Here is a 23,335-nt window from a genome sequence, read left to right as displayed (position 1 = left end):
ATATCTCTTATCCTTAGGGTCATGTGGTAAACACTACATCCTCCTCAATTTGACCCTGAAGACCCCTCAAACCCTCAGTTAGCCACTCTTTCATCCTTCTCAGGATGCATAGGAAATTTCTGGCTCTGCTTCCACACCACTCTAGGGTTGAGTTGTCTCAGGACCTCTCTACTTAGACAAGTCGTAAGGCCATGTCACAGCCGTGTACCATGGTGGTGTGGAGAAATTCTCTTCAAGGCTTGTACCTTCCCTGGACTTAACCCAGTGAGTAAGGCTGGAGCTGATTCTGCTCTTTGATATTCAATGTAAGCAATTTGGAAGATGATAGATGAGTACCTAGAAGTAGGAGAATAGGGGCCAGGTGTGGTGGCTCATGCCTGTAATCCCAGCACTTTGGGATGCTCAGGCAGGCGGATCATTTGAGGTCAGGAGTTCAAGACCAGCCTGACCAACATGGTGAAACCCTATCTCTACTAAAAGTACAAAAAAAATTAGCCGGGCTTGGTGGTTCATGACTGTAGTCCCAACTACTTGGGAGGCTGAGGCAGGAGAATAGCTTGAACCCAGGAGGCAGAGGTTGCAGTAAGCCAAGATAACATCACTGCACTCCAGCCTGGGTGACAGTGCAAGATTCCATCTCAAAAAAAAAAAAAAAAAAAGGAAAAAAGAAGAAGAAGAAGAAGAAGAAGAAGAAGAAGAAGAAGAAGAAGAAGAAGAAGAAGAAGAAGAAGAGAAGAAGGAGAAGGAGAAGGAGAAGGAGAAGGAGAAGGAGAAGGAGAAGGAGAAGAGTAGTAGGGCTCCATTCCTCATGAGAACTGAGAAACATCCAGGCAGTACTATTTTTGCCTGATTCATTTTCATTTTCCTGGGGCATGAAACCTTTACTTTTCTGGGGCAGATGGTGAAAATGGTAAGGACAGGTTACACTGACTCTTCATCTACTCATTTTTTTTTTATCAGTTATTCTTGGTATAAGTTTTTATGCCTTAATTCAGACTTTTCCCCTAACATTTTATGATGAACATTTCAAACATGTAGCAAAGTTGAAAGAATTGTATGGTATACACGTATACCCACCATCAAAATTCTGCCATGAACATGAACATTTTACTCTACTTGTTCACTATTTATTCATCCATCTAGCCATCCCTCTTTTAATCCATCAACTCATGTTACTTTTTGAGGCATTTCAAAATAAATTGCACAAAATAAATTAGCCTAAAATCTTTAAAAATTGTTTTGAAAACATTAGCTCTTGAAATTCAAAGGTTTGATTTTCCAGATGGTATCTAGAGTTTGGAGAGTCTATTTTGAAATGCAAAGGCCAAACAGGGGCTGTTCTTCTCTTTTTATTCTATGACAAACTTAATCTGACAAAAGATATCCCTTACTGGCAAGGCATGGTGGCTCATGCCTATAATCTCAGCACTTTGGGAGGCCGAGATGGGCAGATCACCTGAGGTCAAGAGTTTGAGACCAGCCTAGCCAATGTGACGAAACCCTAACTCTACTAAAAGTATAAAAATTAGCAGGGCGTGGTGGCAGGCACCTGTAATCCCAGCTACTTGAGAGGCTAAGGCAGAAGAATTTCTTGAACTCGGGAGGCGGAGGTTGCAGTGAGCTGAGATCATGCCACTGCACTCCAGCCTGAGTGACAGAGCAAGATTCCTTCTTAAAAAAAATAAAAAATAAAAAATAAAAAATCTCTTACCGAGCAAAGAAAGAATTAGCTACATAAAACAAAAGAATAGTGTGTGTTTTGGAGGATCATCAATTAATACTTCAATATATTAACTTACAAGATCTTAGAAAGCACCATGAAAATGTAGAAAATATCATTAAAGACAACAGTTCTGCCTTTTAAATTTTTTCCCATAGCATATCTAATTATTTATATTTTTAATTTATTAAATAGTAATCAAAATCAAGTAAAAAATTTTAAGAGGCATTTGTATGAACGCTAAAGAATATTGATCACGTAACCAAAATAGGATAAAGTAAAATATTTGCCTATAAAATGAATAAAAAGTAAATACACGGAAACAAGCCAGCTCTTTAAACATGTGTTAACAGTTCTACCTGATCATTTCTGGTTTGGAGGCAAAGCCTGTAACTTTGTGTATCCCTGTGGTCATTGTGTGTTCTGGACTGTGTTCTGAAAAGCAGGGGTGTGCTATGATTTTGTACTATAGATTCGTACACAAATGGACCCATTCAATAAAAATGTATTGTACTGCTACTCTGTACCCTGAAGGTACTGTGGTAGTTCCCAAGGTTAAAATGATAAATACTGACCTCATCTTCAAGAAGCTTATAGCATCTCAGAGGGGAAAGGAACATACAATTAACAACTGCTTTACAATAAGTGCAAGAGTTAATGCTTCACAAAGCACCATGAGATCTCAGGAAGGAAGTAGCTAACTCCACTCTGGAGGACCAGGGGAGACTTCACAGAGGAGCTGATGATCAAGGTGGGTCTGATTGTTTACTGCTTTGTGGGGCAGTCAGAAATCTCTAAACACGGATTTCACAAAGTCTGCAGTTTTATAGAGGCTACAGACTCGTCAACAAAAGCCGATTTGCCTTCTAATGTATCTGATGTGCCCTAAAAACTAAAAGTGTATAATCAAAACAGACTGCAAACGACCTCACTATATTGCATAGGAGCATTGTTTCAGAGTTCCAACCAGGAGGGACATCAGCGTATATCCCCCAAGAGGCTATGGAATCTGTGACACCCCATCCCCTGACTCTGCTTGTTCAAAACCAGGTTTGGGGGAACAAAGAGAGGTGATTTACTAGTTGGAAGCCAAAAAGTTGAAGTTTCTGATCTTTAGATCTCATATCCCTTGAGAAGATACCTGATTTGAGAACATCATAAATTTGTTTCAGGGTAAAGAAGGCAATTTGTGTGTGTCTGAGTCCCATGTGAACATGCGCAGGCACTAAAATGGCACTACTTTAGCCTCGAGAAATACAGAGTGAACACAACACACAAAAGTTGCTAGCATGGAGTTTACAATCTAGTGTCAGGAGGCAATCAACAAAAAGAAGAAGAAAATATAGTGCTATGGAAAAATAAAGCAGGAAAGGTGAATGGAAAGTGCTGGGGTGGAGAACAATTTTACATTGGGAGGCCAAGTAAAGACTCAATAAACAGATGTCACTTACACCATTACCTGTCAAAGGTGGGGGGGATGTACCATGTGGACATCTAGGGAAAAGATAGTTCTAGGCAAGAGAGAGTAGGTTCAAGGGGCAACAGCGTGGCCAGGACATGGCACAGAATGAACTAACAGAAGGATACCAAGAATGAGGTCAGAGGGGCCTGGGCTAGATTGTGTAGGACCTTGCTAGCCACTGTAAAGAGTTCTGCTTTCACTCTGAGTGACATGGGAAGCCACTGAAAGGTTCTGAGCATGAAATGACATTTTAAAAGCCTCACATTGGCCACTGTATTAATAATGGGTGGGGTGGGGGAGTAGGAGCAAATATAGAAGCAGGAAAGCCCTTAGGTTATTGCAATAATCCAGCTAAGAGATGATGGGGGTCAACGCAAAAATGCCAATCATCTTGCCCAGGGTCACATAACTAGCAAGTGGTGGAACTAGGTTTGACAAACAGCCAGAGATCAGTCACTGCTGGATACGCTCTTAAAAATGTTCCTATGAATAAAATCAGGAAGCAAATATTAAAGTCCTCATTTTGAAAAAGTTATTAAAAGGCATTTTTTTTTTTTTTTTTGAGAAGTTGAGGTGGGAAGATCATTTGAGGCCAGTAGTTCAAGACCAGTGTGGGCAATATAGTGAGGCCCCATCTCTACAAAAATTGAAAAGGTAAAAATAGCCAGGCGTGGTGGTATACAACTGTAGCTACTCAAGAGGCTGAGGCAGCTGGATTGCTTGAGCCCAGGAGTTGGAGCTTACAGTGAGCTATGATTTCACCACTGCACTCCAGCCTGTACTACAGAATGTAACTCTGTCTCAAAAACAAAACAAAACAAAAAAATAGAAAACAAAAAAGAAAAAGGCCAGGTATGTTGGCTTATGCCTGTAATCCCAGCACTTGGGGAAGGCCAAGGCGGATGGATCACAAGGTCAGGAGTTCGAGACCACCCTGGCCAATATGGTGAAACCCTGTCTCTACAAAAAAATTAGCTGGGTGTGGTGGCACATGCCTGTAATCCCTGCTACTCGGGAGGCTAAGGCAGGAGAATTGCTTGAACCTGGGAAGCAGAGGTTGCAGTGAGGCGAGATTGTGCCACTGCACTCCAGCCTGGGTGGCAGAGCAAGACTCTGTCTCAAAAAAAAAAAAAAAAAAAAAAGGTAAGTTTATTTCACCTTGCCACTTGCTCATTAAACTGAGAAGTCTCTAGGCTTTTGTGGTAATGTGTTCCTCCCCTGTCTGGATATATTTTCAAAAAGCCTACAAAATGTTCAGGTAGATTGGATACAGGATGTAAGAGAAAGAGGAGTCAAGGATGACTCCAAGATTTTCAATCTGGAGAATAAAAGGTGTTATTAATTGTAAGAGGGAAGGCAAGTTTTGCAGGGAAAATCATAAACTAAGTTATCCTGATCAAACAGGTCAGGTAAAGAAGGAGGCAACTATTATGCATACAAGCGGAGATGACAATTAAGCAATTAATATAGGAGTCTCGAGTCCAGGGGTATGGTCCATTCCTAGTTCTCCTGGTGAACTGATTGCTAAATATTTTGATTGTAACAAGCTGTTGAAATAAACATTTTGAATATTAGTTTTGCTAATATTATTACATTGCAATATTAACTACATTGCAGTTTCCAATCTCTCCCATTTAATACATGATGAACTAAAACCAATTAAAAAACCACTTTGATCATGTAATTCCTTTGCCCAAAGGTCTTTTGTAACTCCCTATGGCCTATAAGGTCAACATGTCTTAATCTGAAATTAAAATATTTTATGTTTTCATCCAAATCAACTTTAGAAATGCCACACGGACCCTATTCTAGTTAAACTGGATTTGTCAGAATCCTTCATACCTAAGTTTGTCCAGTTGTGTTCTGTTTCTTACTTTGCTCCCTTTACAGCATTTATAGCTCAGCTTTCACTCTCTATCAAAATCCTATCTACCCTTCAAGGCCCAGCAGAAACTCTGACTCTTTCCATAGCTATTAAAGGTGAGAATGAACACTCTCTCCTCTGAATTCTTACAGGCCTTATTGTCTTTATCATTTATTTCCCAGCTTTCATTTACTGTTTAGTTTTTCAAGTATATATATTGACACACACACACAGCCACACACATGTGTGTATGTATATGTACATTTCATCATAAGCAGGGAATTTTGCTTTTGTTTTCCTTTGGAACCCACACAATGTCAAGTACAGAGTGAGTGATGCATAAATTGTGGGTTTCCCTTTCCTTTTGTCATATTATTTGTTTCATAAATAATTTGATTGATGGCCCTACCTTTAGAGTCAAATTCTTATTACTATCTAAGCTCACATAGCAACCCTGGAAGAATACTATTACTATCCCATTGTATAAAATGGAAATTGAGCCTTAGAGACCTTAAGCATCTTACATGACCAAATTCGCAAGCAGGGAGTGGTAGAGCCAAGCTGTGAATCCAGATCACATTCTAGAGCTAGATCTTATAGTCATTACTGATCCTCTCTTTCCCACCTACATAGCACATACACTTAAAAATTCATGCAAATAGATTCAGGAAACAAACAAGGTTTTTCAGCTCCCATTCTAAAAGCATACAAAGGAAAAAGCCACGTTTCTTTTACCTGCCAAAGAATGCTTCTGATAACTTGTAGAAATACGGTGCTCTCCTCTTGGACTAATTTTAAGATAATTATTGTCCACTAGAATGATGGTTACAGACCAGTGACTGGTAGTCCTTGTTCCTTTACCACATTTCCCTTTCTTAATTTTAATTTTAATTTTATTTCATCTGTATAATATTTTAGTGACTTCAGAAATGAAGACTCTTCACAATAGCCTTGGAAACATGGAATGACACCTCTGTCTCTCTGAAAATGATTTCAGCTAGCGAGACTTCTCATGAAACAAAGCTTGACTCAAAGCCAGACTCTTAAAATATGTGGCACAATGTGAAAGGGATGGAGGTGAAGTGAAGAGAGCATATGTAACAGAAAAGACCCAATTAATTCTTAGGGATGGCCTATTGAAAGTCTTGTTTATCTGAAACCAAACTTGTGGTTCTTCAGAAGAGTTATTACTTATTCATAAATAATCATATGGCTCTCTTGAGCTAATGGAAAACCTGTTTGTTGTTTATCCGCATAGTAGAAGAGGAAAAGGAATTGTAATGAAAGATGCAAAGGTATAGAATTTCCATTTAATAGAAGCCATCGCACCTAACAATGTATGTGCATCAGGATACTTTACAGGGGAGACTCAAGAGGCACAATGCCAAGGATGGTATTTCCTGGCAAGAAAATGTTCTTCCGACCCACTTTTCTGGGTCAATGTTACCCCATCCCTAGTTTATTACTACCAAATACAAAGTTAAAGCTGAAGGGAATCTTAAACTGTATAAAACTGTGGAATGTGTCTGTGCGTGGTATGTTTCAGAAGAAAAATATTTTTACAATAGAGTTTTCTTTTTCTTTTCTGATGAGCAGATTTTAGCGTTGATAAAGTGTCAGTTCAGGAAATCGCGGCCTCTATACACTAAAGTCAGATCTTATGTGAGTTGTAACTTTTACTTTCAGAACCCTGAATGAACAATTTGACTCCTACCTGTATTTTTGGATTTTGCCTTAAAGCAGCGTCACTCCCTTTCACTCAAGCATAGACCAAAACATAACAAGAAACCAGAAGAAAGTACACACACACACACACACACACACACACACACACACAAACTAGCAAAAAGTTCATCGATTTGGTATATCATTATATAGATATTCATCCATTTATTCATGTAGCAAAATGTGTTGAATGCCTGCTGTGTGCCAGACAGCTCAGTGCCTGGCTGCTGTGGACACAGAGATGAATACAGGAACATGGAAATATGTAATCATAATGCATGATGAAGGGCTCTTCTTAGCTGATTAGAGGAGGTCAAGAGAAGATCAGAAGGAAATAGAAGCACTGACTGTAGGTTTCTCCAGCCACAAGGTTGGATGGAATGCCCAGAGAGGAGACATCTGAGGTGGCAAGAACAGTATGCACAGAGCTCAGGGGCATAGAACCAGCTCACTCATTTCAGGAAAGGGAGGTCAGTCAGGATGGTTGGAGCACCGGGGAGAGTTGGAGAGTGGGGGGAGATATTCAGGAGAAATGGGAGGGCCAAATGTGGGACACTCAATCACTCCCTTTTGAATTTTAGGAGTTTAAGGCTTTATCCTATATATATGTGAATATCTCATAGGCAGGTCTAATGAAGTTAAATGATTGACTATAAATTCTTTTCTCCTTTTAGTTACACATTCTTTCCCTTTTTGTATTCCTTGCCTCTTTTTTTTTGTTCCAAGTCCAAAATGAGGTCTTCTGTTCCATCGCAGTTCATTTATGTAGCTCCAAGTATCTGCCATTTCCACACTTTTATCTGTACCACCCAGTAGTGCTCCATTACCTCAAGGCCCCTAAAATGACAGCAGTCAACTAATTAAAACTAAAAAGATTCTCCATGAGATTTCACTTCAAATGAGTCATGGAGAAAATCTAGACTTGATTTATAGAAAAGACAGTCTTAAACTTGAGAGGCAAGTTTAACCTTTCTGCCAATACAGAAGATTAGATTTGCAAACAATGACCATTTTCTTTCTGATGAATTATTTTCCCTTTTATTTCTATAAGAATTAGTGGCACTTATAGAATTATGTATGACTCATTAAGTTCTACCAAGCTACACTCACATTTAGAAGGCATTGCCAGAAAATCTTGCCTTTAGGGAAACTGAGCTATCAAAAAGTCAACAGTTACCTAATTGCTCTGGGAAATACAATGAATTTATAGCAGTTAGGCTACTGAGGAAACACTTGGATTGCCCAGGCTTTCTGTGGTGGAGAACTTCCTCCTCCAGTGGGAGAAACTGCCAGTAAAGGAAGAATGACGATTTACATACCATAGCAAGGCTAATCTGCCCCAGGTCTTAGTCACAGCCTGCCTATTTGAGACATCCTGGGAAATCCCTATTTGGAAGAGAAGAAAAGTTAAAATCACAGTTGCAGTGCTTATAACTTTATTCTGTGTAATTCCTATCCACAGTCACTTCTGTTCATTTTTAATGAAAACCTATTGCTGCTATTTTCTATTGAGTTAATGGTGATGTGTGTTTTTTAAATTTTGTATATTTGCTCTCACCCTAAAATATATCATAAGAGACATTTTTCCCCTCTTTTTCTTTCTGCTTTCCAAGACTCCAGGAAAAACAGCTTCCATGGCACATTTTGTACAGGGCACATCTAGAATGACTGCTGCAGAACGTTCTACAGAGCATAATGAGGTAAGAACATATTTCTAGGAGATGAGTTGATCACATCTAGCATTGATGGCATTTCTAGTGGTTAATTTTGCACTTAATAAGAATAGAAATGGCTAGTTTGCTTTCTTTAGCTAAGATTTACTCTATAGTTTTAACCAATATTATGTAACATAGAAAAAAAAATCTAAGTAACCAGTACATTGCTTTTAACCCACTGGGCTTAAATTCCTTTCAGCCTTCCAATTCCTTTCAGCCTTCCAATTCTGTGGGTTCCTTATTTTGTTCTTGGTTTAGAGGTATTTGTTTCTATATAAAATCTAAAAAGAATACTATATTGGTGTGGGTAGAAATAGAACATATTTTAACAATAGAGTATCTGTAGTAACATTTTTATATATTTACAATTGGTACCATAGATTTTGTTCAGCAATAGAGACTACTGCTAATTGAATGAATGAATTCAAATATTTTCTAGTTTTCTTTTACAGATAACCAAGGTATAATGGGAAACTAAATGGAAACTTCTGTTCATTTAAGTTTTTAATTTAGTAGCATCAGACCTTGAATATACATTGGTAAGGATGCTATCATAGAGAAAGAAGTGCCCATATGCTTTGAACACAAATTCTACTTTACAGGGAATAATTATAGGAAATTATTTATAGGGAATAACTGTTCTGTAAGCAGCCCTTACTAGAAGCAATGACTGAAAATCTTTGTAGTTACTGCAAATCAGATGCCTTCATTAGGCACTGCGAAGCAAAGTAAATACAAAGGAAAAGGTCCCCCAAACCTTTGTATTTGATTAATTTTGCTTTATTTTATAGAAACCTGAGACATATGAACTATAGCAAAATGTTGATTAATCTCCAGAGAAAGCTCTGGTGATACGTTTGTGATTTACATGCCATTCCTATTCACTATGTTTTCTATCTTTCCTCCTTCCTATCCTCCCCCACTTATAACTGAATATTACTTATGAATTTCAAAAACTAGTACTCCTGCAGTTGCAAATAGAGTCTCTTGCAGATTTGGTATCTAGATTTTCAGTAATTTTTATTTATAAAAGAAAAATCAAGCGTGAAACATACTATAATTTTCTTCCAGAGAAAATTATTTATGGGGAAACAAACAAAAAGCACACTGTCTCATTGTTCCACATCTGGGTTCCCAAAGTCAGGGACATACAAATGCTTGCCAATCACAGATTTTTGTCTACATCACGAACAGAGAGGAGCCATTTTTGAGCACCCATAATTTATTCCCTAGAATGGGAGTATATTGAACTTTAGTGTGAATCAAGGTTACCTAGGAAATATATTAGAAATAGAGGTGCCCTGGCTGCTCTTCTAGAAATTCTGATCCACTGTTCAGGATGCTTGACGTTTAGCAAGCTTAATGGTGACTTTGATGTGCTCTTTTGGTGAGAACCACTGTTCTAAAATCCAGTCTTACTATGGCCCTACTTTGCTGATGACCTCAAGATACACTAAGTAGGGTTGGCTCACAGCATTTTCCAGATCAAAGACGCTTAATAGTTAGTCTGTTCTAACCCAGAATGGGTCTAGTTTCTTGGAAGTCTTCCCAAAAAGAAGAAGATCCAACTACAGGCCCCAACATACTTGACACTTGGGTTTCAGTGTCACTCTTGGTGCTCAGCCAGACCAGTGTCTTGAGGTCAAAAGCAAATATAATCATTCAGAATTTATTTACCCATAGAAGACTGTCTCTTTTTAAATGTGGTCTTAATTGTAACATAGGTCTAAATAGGAAGAAGCTAAGGAAACGAGAACATCTATGCTTACATAAAATACCATCAAACCCTAAAATGCCGAAACACAAATAAACAGAGAAAAGATAGAAAATACACTTTTATAAATAATTTCTGATGAAAAAAGTGCTTGAAATACCATGATGATTGCAAAAGAACAATTTCCTCTACACATTTTTGGCAAAGACCACAACATGTTCTGAAAATATTTCTTAATTGTTCATGAACAACTTTAAGCAATTTAGTGGCCCACAGTAACTAATAAGGCTGAAACTGATTACAGATGTAGGAACTACTCTCATCACCCAATTCATTGTGTTACTTATATGACTCTGGGATGAGATAGTAGTAAGATTATTGAGTTATTATAGAGGAATCAGTCCTTTATTTAAGTAAATGTTGTTCTTAGTTGATTTAGGCAGATGGCAGACAGTTTCCACAGCTTTTGTGTTACCTTTAAATGAATACTCTCAGTCCTGGAAAAAAAAAAATAACTGAAAAGAAAGGTGGTAAACTTTTCATTATGACAGTAATTTATTATTAATCTAAACTAGTAACCTAGTGACTTTATTCAAGGAGCTGGCTAAAATTACACAGTAATTACACAGTAATAGCTGTATGTGTTTGTCTTTATTCTTGATGATTCTGTCGTTCCTCTGACTTTTACTGGGTCTACTTTTCAGAATATTACTCACATACATGTTCATGGGCACAGCTACCAAAATGACTTTTTTGAAATGTTTACTATAAAAATGCCTAAAATATATCCAGGAAACTTACCTGATTTCTTAATTGTCATTTTTTTGGAAAAGGATTGAAATCCAAATTCATAAAATTTTAATCTCTGACTTACCCATTATAGTATATAGATATATTTATAATTTATTACAGAATTATTATGGTAACTAATTTATATAAAGGATTCTAAAACATAATATGAACTGATTCCTCCAGCAGCCACTGTGAAGGACTTAGAGTGTGAGGATTATTACTGCTAGAATCAGGTATTTTTATAAATCGCAACAGGAGAGTTGGCCAAATGCATGGTGTTTGGGAGGAGGAGCAGTACTTCTGTTTATTTTGTAAACAGTTTTGTTTCAATTTTTTTCTTTTCTTTTCTTTTTTTTAAGTGTGGTGAATCATCAACAAGAAAGAACTTGACAAATTCTCTTGAACAAAAGATAAGGTGTTTAGAAAAACAGAGAAAAGAGGTAACTTAGAAATACTTGCTAAAGCCACAGGTGCCGTGGATTAATGCTGAGGATAAAATAATGTATTATCCTTGTGCCTTTTATTTTTGTTATCAGGTCACAGTATTTATCTTTAAGATACTGGACTGCACTATTTTGAGAGCAAATGCTTTTTTCTTATTCACCTGTATGTCTCATACTTGTCTCAGTGTCTGTGCAGTGATGAATGAAAAATGACAAAGTAATAAGTCTGGTAACATAATCCTAATTTTCTCAAAACTTAGATGTTTCCTCCACACAGACCAAGTGACTTTATCCTTTATGCCTTTATCCTTTATGGCTTATGACCTTTACCCTTTATGCCTTGCAACTTCACACACGTTGGAACTCAAGGTTTCTTGAGTTACTTGAAAAGTCTTTAAGTATGATTGATTTAGGTGCTATGACTTCAGGGTTTGGGCATCCAAACACATGGGAGTTAGAAAGCATTGTCATAAATAAAGTTTGTTTCTAAAATATTCCTGGGAATTAATGGGTATTATTTTGAGTTTTATTTTTCTGAGCTTAATGAATGTTAGAACCTCTTTACTCTTCTTGACAGAGGAAGTAGTGAAAAGTATAACAATTTTAGCACTCTGTATATTGTCAATTTTGTAATTCCTTCTTGTTTTTTTTTGAGACAGTGTTGCTCTGTCACCCATGCTGGACTGCAGTGGCACAATCTCAGCTCACTGCAGCCCCTGCCTCTGAGGTTCAAGTGATTCTTGTGCCTCAGCCTCCCCAGTAGCTGGGATTACAGGCATGCACGACCATGCCCAGCTAATATTTGTATTTTTAGTAGAGATGGGTTTCGCCATTTTGGGCAGGCTGGTCTCGAACTCCTGTCCTCAAGCGATCTGCCCACCACAGCCTCCCAAAGTGCTGGGATTACAGGAGTTAGCCACCGTGCCCAGTCTGTAATTCCTTTTCTAATTCATTCTGTGTATTAAATCTTTCATGTTCTCTTCTATGGTGCCTTCTACTCTTCTTTGATACTGCGAAGAATATTGTGACCTTCTGGAAAATTACTAAACTACGGCAGAGTAATGTAACTATAGTATACACAATGGAATCCCTAAAATGCCAACAAAGTAACTCTCGATATAATAATATTATACAATTTCATACTAAATAATGACAAAGTAACTGCCACTATGGATTCAGTAATTTGCTTTTTAATTAGGAGAAAGTCTTGCTAGTTTTTAGTCATTACCACTATCTTCTCAGTGTCTGTTCCATATCCATAAGTGCTGGAATTTCTCTTAATGCAGAAAACTACAAACTTCCCCAACAAAAAGCTAACCACATATCATAGCATTTCTTCTGCCTTCTAATTAGCAGATAGTTTTAAGATCTTTAAATTATTTTCAGCCTAAAATGCATCTAAATATTGTCTTATGACAAAACTATAATTTCTTGAAAATCTAAATTTTCAAAATGGTGATATTATCTATTTGTTGAATATTTATTATAAATCATGTGTTAATCTTTTAAAGCACATTATTGCAAGAAAATCATGATCAGTTAATGGCGCCTAGGCTTTGTTAGCATAAATTCTGCTTTAAAAGAGCTGGAAAAAATATTTCATTATAATCAGTGTAAGCACATAGAAAAATATGAAAAAGTTTGGGAAAAGAACCTTCATAAATGAAGAAATCTTACAGACAATCATCAATACTTACAAATTTTTATCAGATTGTGGTTGGATCAAACAAAGAAAATGAAAATTCAAATAACTAAGAAAAGTTAAAAGTTACTGATAAACTGTTCAGCTGCCTTGTCAAGATACACCTACGACTTAATAGTTTTTCCTCTCCCCTCCCCTCCCCTCTCCTCTCTTTTCTTTTCGTGAGATGGAGTCTCACTCTGTTGCCCAGGCTGGAGTGCAGTGGCACGATCTCGGCTCACAGCAACCTCCGCCTCCTGGGTTCAAGCGATTCTCCTGCCTCAGCCTCCTGAGTTGCTGGGACTACAGGTGCATGCCACCACGTATTTTTGTATTTTTATTTTTGTATTTTTAGTAGAGACGGGATTTCACCATGTTGGGCAGGCTGGTCACGAACTCTTGACCTCAAGTGATCCCACCCACCTTGGCCTCCCAGAGCGGTGGGATTACAGGCGTGAGCCACCGAGCCTGGCCAATAGTTTTTCATATAAGAACCAGTTGTGAAAAGGTGAGAGTGTGTTCAATTTAATCATCCCAGCACAATCAGAACTTGATGAAAAAAAATGTTGTCTTCATCCATGGCTTCTAAAATCTTAATAAGCTCAGAAAGTAATTTCTTTTTTACAAAATTTCCAAATGGGCAGAAATTCTTTGTTGATGCCCCAAATTTTAATAATTTCAGCTCCTGGAAGTTAACCAGCAATGGGATCAGCAATTTAGAAGTATGAAAGAGTTATATGAAAGAAAGGTAAATACCTCTCTCTATTCAGTATTTTCTTTAAATCCATTATCCTGGTGTGGCCAATTGTGTGAAGAGTCTCATTGATTTCAGCTACAAAGAGCTTTGTGGATAGCCAACTGTTAGAAAATGATGGGGGAGGGTGCTGAGTGTAGTATTGGTCTTATGGCACTGAAGATTAATGAACGGTGTCAGTGAGTCATCTTGAACAACAGCTAAAGAAAAGTGCAAAAATGGCCCCCAGTGATGTCTCAAGAGTTCTTATGCACATTTATCATGGCTCACAGAGTATCCCAGCCTTACCTTTGTCCCTAGAAGCCACAAATGCGCAGTTATATGTGAGGTGAGATATGGTTTAAAGTTCACACTGTTTATGCCACGTTAGCCCTAATTCTTTAATTAGATAGCATGAGCTGTTTTCCACAAATAGAGAAACAAATGGTGGTAACAGTGAAAGTGTGAGGAAAAATGGGGCAATCTCCTCTTCCATCTAAAGCACGTTTGCTCTTAAAAAGCTCTGGTGAGAAAGGGGCTTTTGGAAGAAAACCTCCTTTAATACATAAAAGACCATTTATAATTTAAAATTATTCTATCTTCAAAAAGAGATAAAGAGAGAAAGTACTTTCCCCTAAATAATTCAGTATTAAGAAACTTGACCATGAGTATTATAATATAGCAGCATTGTTCCTTTCCTCCTCATTTTGTTACCCAAAAGTATTGAATTTAAAATGTTCAGGATAATGTTCCCACTGCACCAGGCAATGGTCAGGCAGCCTTGCAATATCCCTGCTGGGGCAATACGGGTCTGTAAATGTTAAAGATGATGATCCCAGAGAGAATGCTGAAGCTGCTTTCTCGAAGGGCTTGCAGGTGTGTGAAGACAGTGTTAGTGATGGCTATAATCCTCATCTTGGAAGACGCACCCCTCTCTAAGATTCTCGCTCTGGACTGTGGTTACTCTGAGGACCTGTCACTCTGTCATCAGAGTGATCTGGCACCTAGTAGGAGTTCAAATGCTGCAAATTACTGATAGATTAAAGGCCATGTCTGTTTTTCTCTGGTATAGGCATATTCTACCTAACCTGCTGCCCCTCATTGCCTTTTCCAGACCAGGCTAGGCTCGCCTGGAGAGTTGAGAATAGGATAATAAACCTAGAGAATTCCCTGGGTGTGGTCTAAGTCTTTTATTCCCTCTGAAGTAGGGGTGGTTTGGAGAAAAGAAGGAAGAGCTGGAGGCTGTTTTGGTGCAAGGCCAAGCTCCCTTTGAAACGCGAGTATCCCGATCTGTGTTAGGGACGGTGGGAACTAGGACCTCTCCTTAGGGGACGTCCTGGGGTGGGGCGTTTCTGTCCAAAGTTCATACCCTGAGAATAAATCCAGGGGCTTGTGAGCTTCAGAGAAGGTATCTGCAGCTGTCTGTGAACGACCTCCTCAGGTAGCAGAGCTGAAGACGAAACTGGACGCCGCAGAAAGATTCCTCAGCCTGCGAGAGAAGGAGCGGCATGAGAGGCAGAGAGAGGACGACAGGCAGAGAGAGGACGACCGGCAGCGCGACCTGACCCGGGACCGGCTGCAGCGGGAGGAGGTGGGCGGGGCCCGAGTTCTCGAGCCCAGAGGATCCAAGTAAAAGCAAAGGGGCGGGGGGATTTCCTGTAGAAAACCTACCGTTTTATTAAAATCAACTCACTACTGAGCAAGGACCGATGTGCAAGGGTGTATGGGTTACGCAAGTCCCCAAGAGCCATGAACAAGGGTGACTTCTCTAGAACAAGAAGGAAGGAGATTCTCTGCCGGGTTTCTCCTGGTTGCATAAATAGGCAGACAGTCATCCCCCAGGCCCTTCCAGGAAGAAGAAAACCATAGATTTGCTGACACTCTAGGGCATTTCAGCCTAAGAGAAAATTATTTTTTTCTTTTGCTTTTATTCGTATTTATTATTTTTATTAGTAGTGTTCATAATAATAATATGGCAATACTTTGTATTTGTGCAGTAGCTTTTCAAGCTTACAGAGAGAGTTACATATGAGGTTTTACTTCTGTAACCATAAATTTATGACATTTTTAAAAGGCTTCATCCTCATTATCTCATTTAACATTCTCGGCCCACCTGTGAGCAAAATAATTATTTTTGCTATATTAAAGATGAGAAAGCTGAGATGTAAACAAATTGAATTGCCCACGTTGATAAAAAGGGACTGGAACCCAACCTCCAGATTCTAAAGCTCCATCAGTCCCTTGCTGAGAACTGGATGGTGTTGAGATGACAGCTTTTCCTGAAAAAACACTCTTTTTGTCCTGGTTTTACTTTCCATTATTGGACTTCATGACTATTGTAGAAAAAGGGAGAAAACCTTAAATTCTAATGGTCCCTTGTTATTTTAGGTATAGTAAGAAAAAACAAAGTGTAAAGACTCTGAGGGAATGTCTTATCACTGATATCGTGAGGCATTGGCAATATTTTAAAACGTAGAAATCTTAAGGCAATGTCTAAAATTAGCACAGACAATGCCAGTCCAGGTTTTCCTACCTTGCTGAGGATGTCTTTGTCACAGTGAGTCAGGAAAGCAGAGTTTAGCAACACTCCCTTTCTGCCATGTAGCAGTCATTTCCTTTTCCAATTACATCCTAGCCAGGAATCTGAGTAATTTTTCCCTCAATGCAGTTGGGACCATTTTCTCATTGGAATAATTTTCTCTTAAATTATGCTAACTTAGAAAATAGTTGGCTTATTTTCTAAGTGTATATGTTCATTCTATTTAAATAAAAGCAAGTAGAAATATTTTCCCTTTTAAAGAAAATGAATTACCTAAAGCGGATTTCTTAAATTTTGTAATCATATTGGGAAATATTAGTTGCTCAAATAACACACTTTAACACATATATTAGCTATTTTTGCATGTTGAGTTACCTATTTTGTGCAATATTTATTTTACTGGGTTAAAATCTCCATCTCACTAAGAATCCAATTTACTTCACAAAATGTTTGCTATCGGTTATACAAAATTAAGAGGTGGGAGATATTGTCTGAATCCAGAGCCTGTTGATGTTTAAGCAGCTAACCTTCAGTTGTTTAAAACACTGCACTTCTGGATGATAATCTAAAACATGGAGAAGTGGTGGCAGTTGGACTAGTTGATTTCTCCCTTTTAAAAATAATAATCACAACAATAGAGTGCTCTAAATAAGATCTGTAATGAAGGGTCTTATTGGCCTAAAGATTATTCTCTTTTCCCTCTTTCTAATACAGAATGATGCAGGAATGAGCTTTGAGACATTTCGGATTGTTTTCTTACAATGACAGTAAGAAATAGCTGAAAGCCTTTTCTTTCTGCCATTTCAGCTATGTTTCTTAATCGCTTATCCATCACCTAGTAACAGTACATAGGGACTTGCATATCCTGCAGACCCATTTATTTGACAATTGAAAGTAAGAATTGGGAATCCAGGACTTTGGGAAGCTGAGACGGGCGGATCACGAGGTCGGGAGTTTGAGACCAGCCTGGCCAACATAGTGAAACCCCATCTCTACTAAAAAATATAAAAAACTAGCCGGGCGTGGTGGCAGGCACATGTAATCCCAGCTACTAGGGAAGCTGAGGCAGGAGAATCACTTGAACCCGGGAGGCGGAGGTTGCAGTGAGCCGAGATCTCACCATTGCACTCCAGCCCAGGCGACAGTGTGAGAATTCATCTTAAAAAACAAAAACAAAAACAAAAACAAAAACAAACAAACAAACAAAAAACAAAACAAAAAAACCAGAATTGGGAAATTTGAATTTTTTTTTCCCCTGGGGTCGCAAAATTTCTAAGCTACTTCAGTAGATTCTGATAAAAGAAAGATTCCTTCAATCCTAATTCTAGCATTCATCCAAAGAATATCGCTCAAGTGGGACGTTAAGTTAAAGTCTTGCAGGTTCTGTTTTTATTGTATCTCAGAAGGGTGACCCCTCAATCTGCCTGCCATGGCCGATATATCAGAATTCCTACAATATCATCTCGTTCGACTTGTACTGATTTTTCTTTTCTTTTCTTGGTCTTTACTTCAGAAGGAAAAGGAACGCCTAAATGAAGAATTACATGAATTGAAGGAAGAGAATAAGCTTTTAAAGGAAAAAAATGCTCTTGTGAACGAGGAGAAGGAACATTACGAATGTGAAATAAAACGCCTTAATAAGGTATCAGGCAGGTCAAGCATGGGATATTAAAATGAGAAGTCCCTGCATAAAACATTCTTACCGAGAGTCACAACAAAATCTAGGCTGCAGTGTGGGTCCCAGCCTTCAGGCACAAGAAATTAGCTGTGATTTTATAAATCACTCCTAGCTGCAGCTTTCAGCCATACTTGGCTAAGGAGGTTTTAGGGAATTTTTGTCCCTACAAAGATTCATCATGAAAAAGAGAAATGAGGAGGAATTATAGAGACAGTAAGAACGTTTCTTAGTTTGAAGAACCACATAAAGCAAGTGGGTGTTTGCGAACAATAACGTATCTCTTGGTCAACCACAAAAGCTTCCTCAGGAAACAAACTGCTCTTTAAAATGATCACTATGGAGTTGGGTGTGAAACACACTCTAAGGAAGCATGCTAAATGCCGAATCCAGGCTGAGATGGTAGCTCTCTCAAGTGCAAGCCTAAAACCTACTTTAAAGTCAGGGAGAGGAAAGGTGTGCGCATGTGCATGCAGTGGTGTGTGTATGTTGTTTTATGGACTAGTTGGTTCATATTTTGGAGGAATGGGTCGCTAAATAGTTCAGGAAAAATATTCCTATACTGTTGACTTTTCCAAGAGCCAACCCATATGTGGAACATAGGAATGCTATAGCACATGGTTGAGTTGAGATACGCATCTCTCAACTAGATATTTCCTGATAAAAGAATAGAAATTGTCTTCTGAAACAAGAGTAGGTGATTGGACTTGAAACAGATGCTCAACCCCTGTATTTTGGGCCACATGCCCATGGTTCTAGTTAACTAGTGTTCAGAGATGTCATTTAAAGATCCTCAAATTATTAAGTATGTGCCTGCATAGCTGATAGGATGCTTTGCAAATGTGATCCTGCAGTAGATCTGTTTGTGGGACAAGTTATTCTTCAGGAGAAAATTGGAAAGTGAGGATAAACTTCATAATACACTTTATCCTCTAAGAGAGAAAAACCATGCTCAAACATACAATGCAGGGCAAAATCTATCTTTTCCCTTTTGTTCTCTTCCAGAAAATGTTGCACAAATGCATTAGAGGAACTATAAACAATTGAGATTATATTTAAAATCCTCCCATTTTTGATACCATATTACAAGTTTTCTTACATTGTCTCATTTATAGACTGTCCCTAAATATAGATACAAAGATATAAACCTTGTAGATATTAAAACAGCCAAGAATGCTGTATTTTTGCTCATGTCCATGTGCACTCTTCATGTTTGTGTATCCATATTTGTACCTCACAGAAAATTGTTTACAGTTAGAAAAATATAAGTTTTCATCATTCCAGTGATAATACAATTTAATAATTCTCCATGAAATTTTACATTTTAAAATTGTATGATTTTATAATTATAAAATCTCAATGAGAAAAAATAATTTGAGTAAAATCAGATCTTTATACAAATGTCACCTCTCAAAGATGACTTTTCTGGCTATCCTAATTAAAATTACATACTATACTACTGGTGTTTCCTGGTTTAAATTTTCCTTGGAATTTATTACTATCTAATATACATATATATATTATATATATATATATATAGTCTAACTTTTATGACTTTATTTGTTTTCTAGCTACTAATCTTGGTTGTAAACTCCATGAGGGTAGGATTTTCAGGCCAACTCCTCCATTAGGCACCAGAGGCACAGTGTCTAGGCCTGTAGTACTTTTAGGGGCCCATAAGTATGTTTATGTTTAATTTCTCTTAAAATTAGAAGAAAAATAAACTTTTGGGGTGAAAACACATTTTCATATATTATGTAACCATCTTTATAACAATGCATTTGTAAAATATCATTTTAACGTGTATTTTAGGGAGGGAGGGACTCAGGCAATGTCATAATGTGGTTCTGAATTTTTTCTGTTTTTTTTCACTGCTTTATCTTAAATACCTAGAACAGGACCTTGCTCAGAGTAAGATCTTAAATATTTATTGGATGAGTGAATGGATGAATTTAATTAGCTAGTATATAATATGCTTGGTAGACAATACTGGACCTAGAATTCATGCTTTAACAGGCATAATACATTACTTATGGGTAGTGAGGAAAAAAATAAAAGCATGCTTAAAGCCAGAAAAGATTTCATCCCACATCTATACTTTAAGCTGTCCCTTGAAAGTATAGATATAAAGTGATGAGTTATGACAGTAGGTTTTTGTCTTATTTAAGATGGGTATTGGTACCTAATGTAAGATATTATTGTTCTTCTATTTTACAATGAATATTTTTCTTTTCCTCCTTACCAATGTGATAAACAGAAGTTACTCAAAATGTTTTTGGTAGCTGATTGTGCACACCATCCATCACAGCATGGAATCCAGAGCCTACCCTCTATGTACAAGCTGAATATCTGCTGACCCATATTCACTTAGCAAAAATGTGTAATATGTCAGCTTAGTAATTAACATACTGTTTTCAGAAGTTCACACAATTGTGTGTATTCAATTCGATTTGTTTGCTTTGAAGAAAATATCTGGGAGTTTGTTTTTATCAGGCTCCTAAAGGGAAGCCAGATGTTTAACCAAAGTGAAAACAATTACCTAAGGCTGCTCAGCTTGTGCCACCCATGGGCAAACTTGATTTGTCTAACATCTCAGTAGATCTGTTTAGAATATCTGTACTAATCGTAAATATTCTAGAATAGGTTATAGGTGTTTGTTCAAGGAAGTTGGGAAAACCCAAAATGGAATAAATATCTATTAGACTCATCTTTCATTTATGACTCATTTACAAAATTTCTAGGATCCCAAATAGCATGAAAAATAGATCAGAAAATGCAAATAACAAGATCTACAAAAGTAGTCTATTCCCAGGTGTAGGATAAGGAACTAGCATATTCAATTGCCATAATCCATTTGGCCCACCCCACCCTAGATTCTCTCTACTACTATTCACCAGTTGAAAAAAAAATGAACTATTCTGACACTTCCTAGAGCTTAACACAAATCCTCACAAAACATAAATTATTAAGCTACTTTTGTTGTTTCTGTAAATTCTCCCCAAAGGATGAAGAAAGCTCTTTATTTCTCTTACAACTTCCTGAAAAAAATGATATTCATATCAGGCTAGACAGTATCTGTATATTCTAAGACATTCTATTAGGAAATTCCCAGTCTGTCCACATACGCAAAACCATACATTTGCTTGTCTTTTCCTACCTTTATGACCATATTATATAGTAATGCAGTGGAGTTAGTTACCTACTAATATCACCAAATAGACACTGTTGAAGTTACTAAAGAAATACAGAAGCAAATTATTCTTGGATCTCTGAAAATAAACCTTTTCTATTTGTACAGAGGACTCATTTGATAATGAGCAAGTAGTCATTTTGTGGTCCCTGAGGCCACACCAGGGTGAGAAGTGTTCTGCCACAATATTTGGAAGTCATTTTTGTTGAACTTATTATGAACCAAAGGTCTTCAAAAGAGAGGCAATGTCTTTCATATGATGTTACCAAAAATAATGTAATGATGTGATCATGATGAGCTAATGACTAAGGACTAAGGATGATCATCTTTCTGGTGAATATAGGCATTTCTTTCCTCTCCTCATGCCATGCTAAAAGCATCAACTTATACTGGATGTCAAGAAAGCAGGGCACTCTCCACTCGGTAGTGAGTTAATGAATGTTTTAGCAGAAAACAAATAGGACTGTGGCTAGGCCAGGGCAGAAGAGTAGCACAACAGAGCTAACAGATTCTGAGTCTGCATGGGCTCTCATTTCTGTGGATGTCCCTCTCTCCTGTTGAGGGCATGCCATAGTTATACAGCAGAATATTACTCAAAACATTACCTGGGACCAGCAGCACCAGCTTCTGAGAAATGCAAATTCTGAAACTATACCCTCCAGCCTACTGATTCATAATCTCTGGGAGTCAGTACCAAGGGATGGGCATGTCTGCTACCTCTGATGTTCCCTAATGTCTGAGCATCATTGATAGGGTATACATTTGACTGAAGCAGATAATCTGGAGAAAGTCTATAGATACAGATTTTGTTTTCATAGTTGGCTAGGTGGAGGAGGAGGGTCCAACATCAAAGCCTAAATAATAATGAGGATCGATTAACATAAGCATCATCATGTAGAAAAGACAAAGATTCTGGAAAAAAATACATATATGAGAAAATCAGAAAGAAGAAAGTTACTCGGTTATGTCAGCAGCGTTGAACATGAAATGCTTATTTGTGGGTGCATTTGAGATGATTGTAACAATTATAAAAGAATTCATTCCCTGTGGTAAATCTTAGATCAACAGTGTACTTATCTTATTACATAGGTTCTTCAGGATGCCTTGAATTTCAAGTGTTCATTTTCTGAGGACTGTTTGAGGAAATCTCGAGTGGAATTTTGCCATGAGGAGATGAGAACAGAAATGGAAGTTCTGAAGCAGCAGGTGAGAAGCTGGAAGTGGCATGATCCTGTGGAGAACATACTGCCCATTGTTCATGCTTCTTTGGGCATTTTTAGATGTCTTGCTGCTAGAAATATGTCAAAGGTTTTTGCATTTATTTTAAGTAGAATTATCTAATTTTCAAGCTTGATAGGAAGAATATAGATCAGCTAGTTCAGTCCCACCATTTAGAATATAGGGAACTGAGTTTCAAATGGATTAAATGGCTTACCCAATCACACAGTTAAAAGAGGGACATGCCAATTAACCTTGGGTGAGGTTCTATTAGCACTGGGGCTAGAGAGTTTCATGTAGACATAGTTTTTGGTTTTGATTTTGTTTTTGAGACAGAGTCTCCCATTGTCGCCCAGGCGGGAGTGCAGTGGCGTGATCTCGGCTCACCGCAACTTCTGCGTCCCCGTTTCAAGCAATTCTCCTGCCTCAGCCTCCCGAGTAGCTGAGACTACAGGCACATGCCACCATGCCTGGCTAATTTTTTGTATTTTTAGTAGAGATGGAGTTTCACCATGTTGTCCAGGCTGGTCTCAAACTCCTGACCTCGTGATCCACCTGCCTCGGCCTCCCAAAGTGTTGGGATTACAGGCGTGAGCCACCGCACCCAGCCACATGGCTTATTTTAAGAACACTATTAATCCCAACTCTGGATCTTTTCAGAAAACAGTAGCAGCTGAGTGATCATTCTGTAGTTGCTAGCCTCTAGGCCTTTGCACAATAGAGCAGTTTTAAAGAGAATACTTTGTATTTATTATAATCACTGAAACCAGGTCTGCTCAGCTAGTCCCGCACCACTTAGCAATTCACTGATGCACAATAGCATTCTCCTCTCCACTCACCTAACCTCACTCACTATTGCCAAGT

General features: G+C 37.9%; 1 protein-coding gene across 3 annotated transcripts in view; it reads left to right on the top strand.

The window, feature by feature from the left end:
• Window positions 1–23,335, top strand: part of TNIP3 (TNFAIP3 interacting protein 3) — a 96,144-nt gene that overhangs the window by 54,907 nt on the left and 17,902 nt on the right. For all 3 annotated transcript variants that reach the window (XM_025385971.1, XM_025385972.1, XM_025385970.1), the window contains exons 4-9: window positions 8,385–8,471; window positions 11,352–11,432; window positions 13,799–13,864; window positions 15,291–15,440; window positions 17,902–18,030; window positions 22,343–22,459. In XM_025385971.1, the coding sequence (XP_025241756.1) occupies window positions 8,385–8,471; window positions 11,352–11,432; window positions 13,799–13,864; window positions 15,291–15,440; window positions 17,902–18,030; window positions 22,343–22,459 (630 nt within the window). The remainder of the gene's footprint in view (window positions 1–8,384; window positions 8,472–11,351; window positions 11,433–13,798; window positions 13,865–15,290; window positions 15,441–17,901; window positions 18,031–22,342; window positions 22,460–23,335) is intronic.

Source organism: Theropithecus gelada, chromosome 5, assembly GCF_003255815.1.
Source record: "Theropithecus gelada isolate Dixy chromosome 5, Tgel_1.0, whole genome shotgun sequence".
NCBI lineage: Eukaryota > Metazoa > Chordata > Mammalia > Primates > Cercopithecidae > Theropithecus > Theropithecus gelada.
Note: the sequence above shows the minus strand (reverse complement) of the source record. Positions and strands in the feature narration are given on the sequence as shown.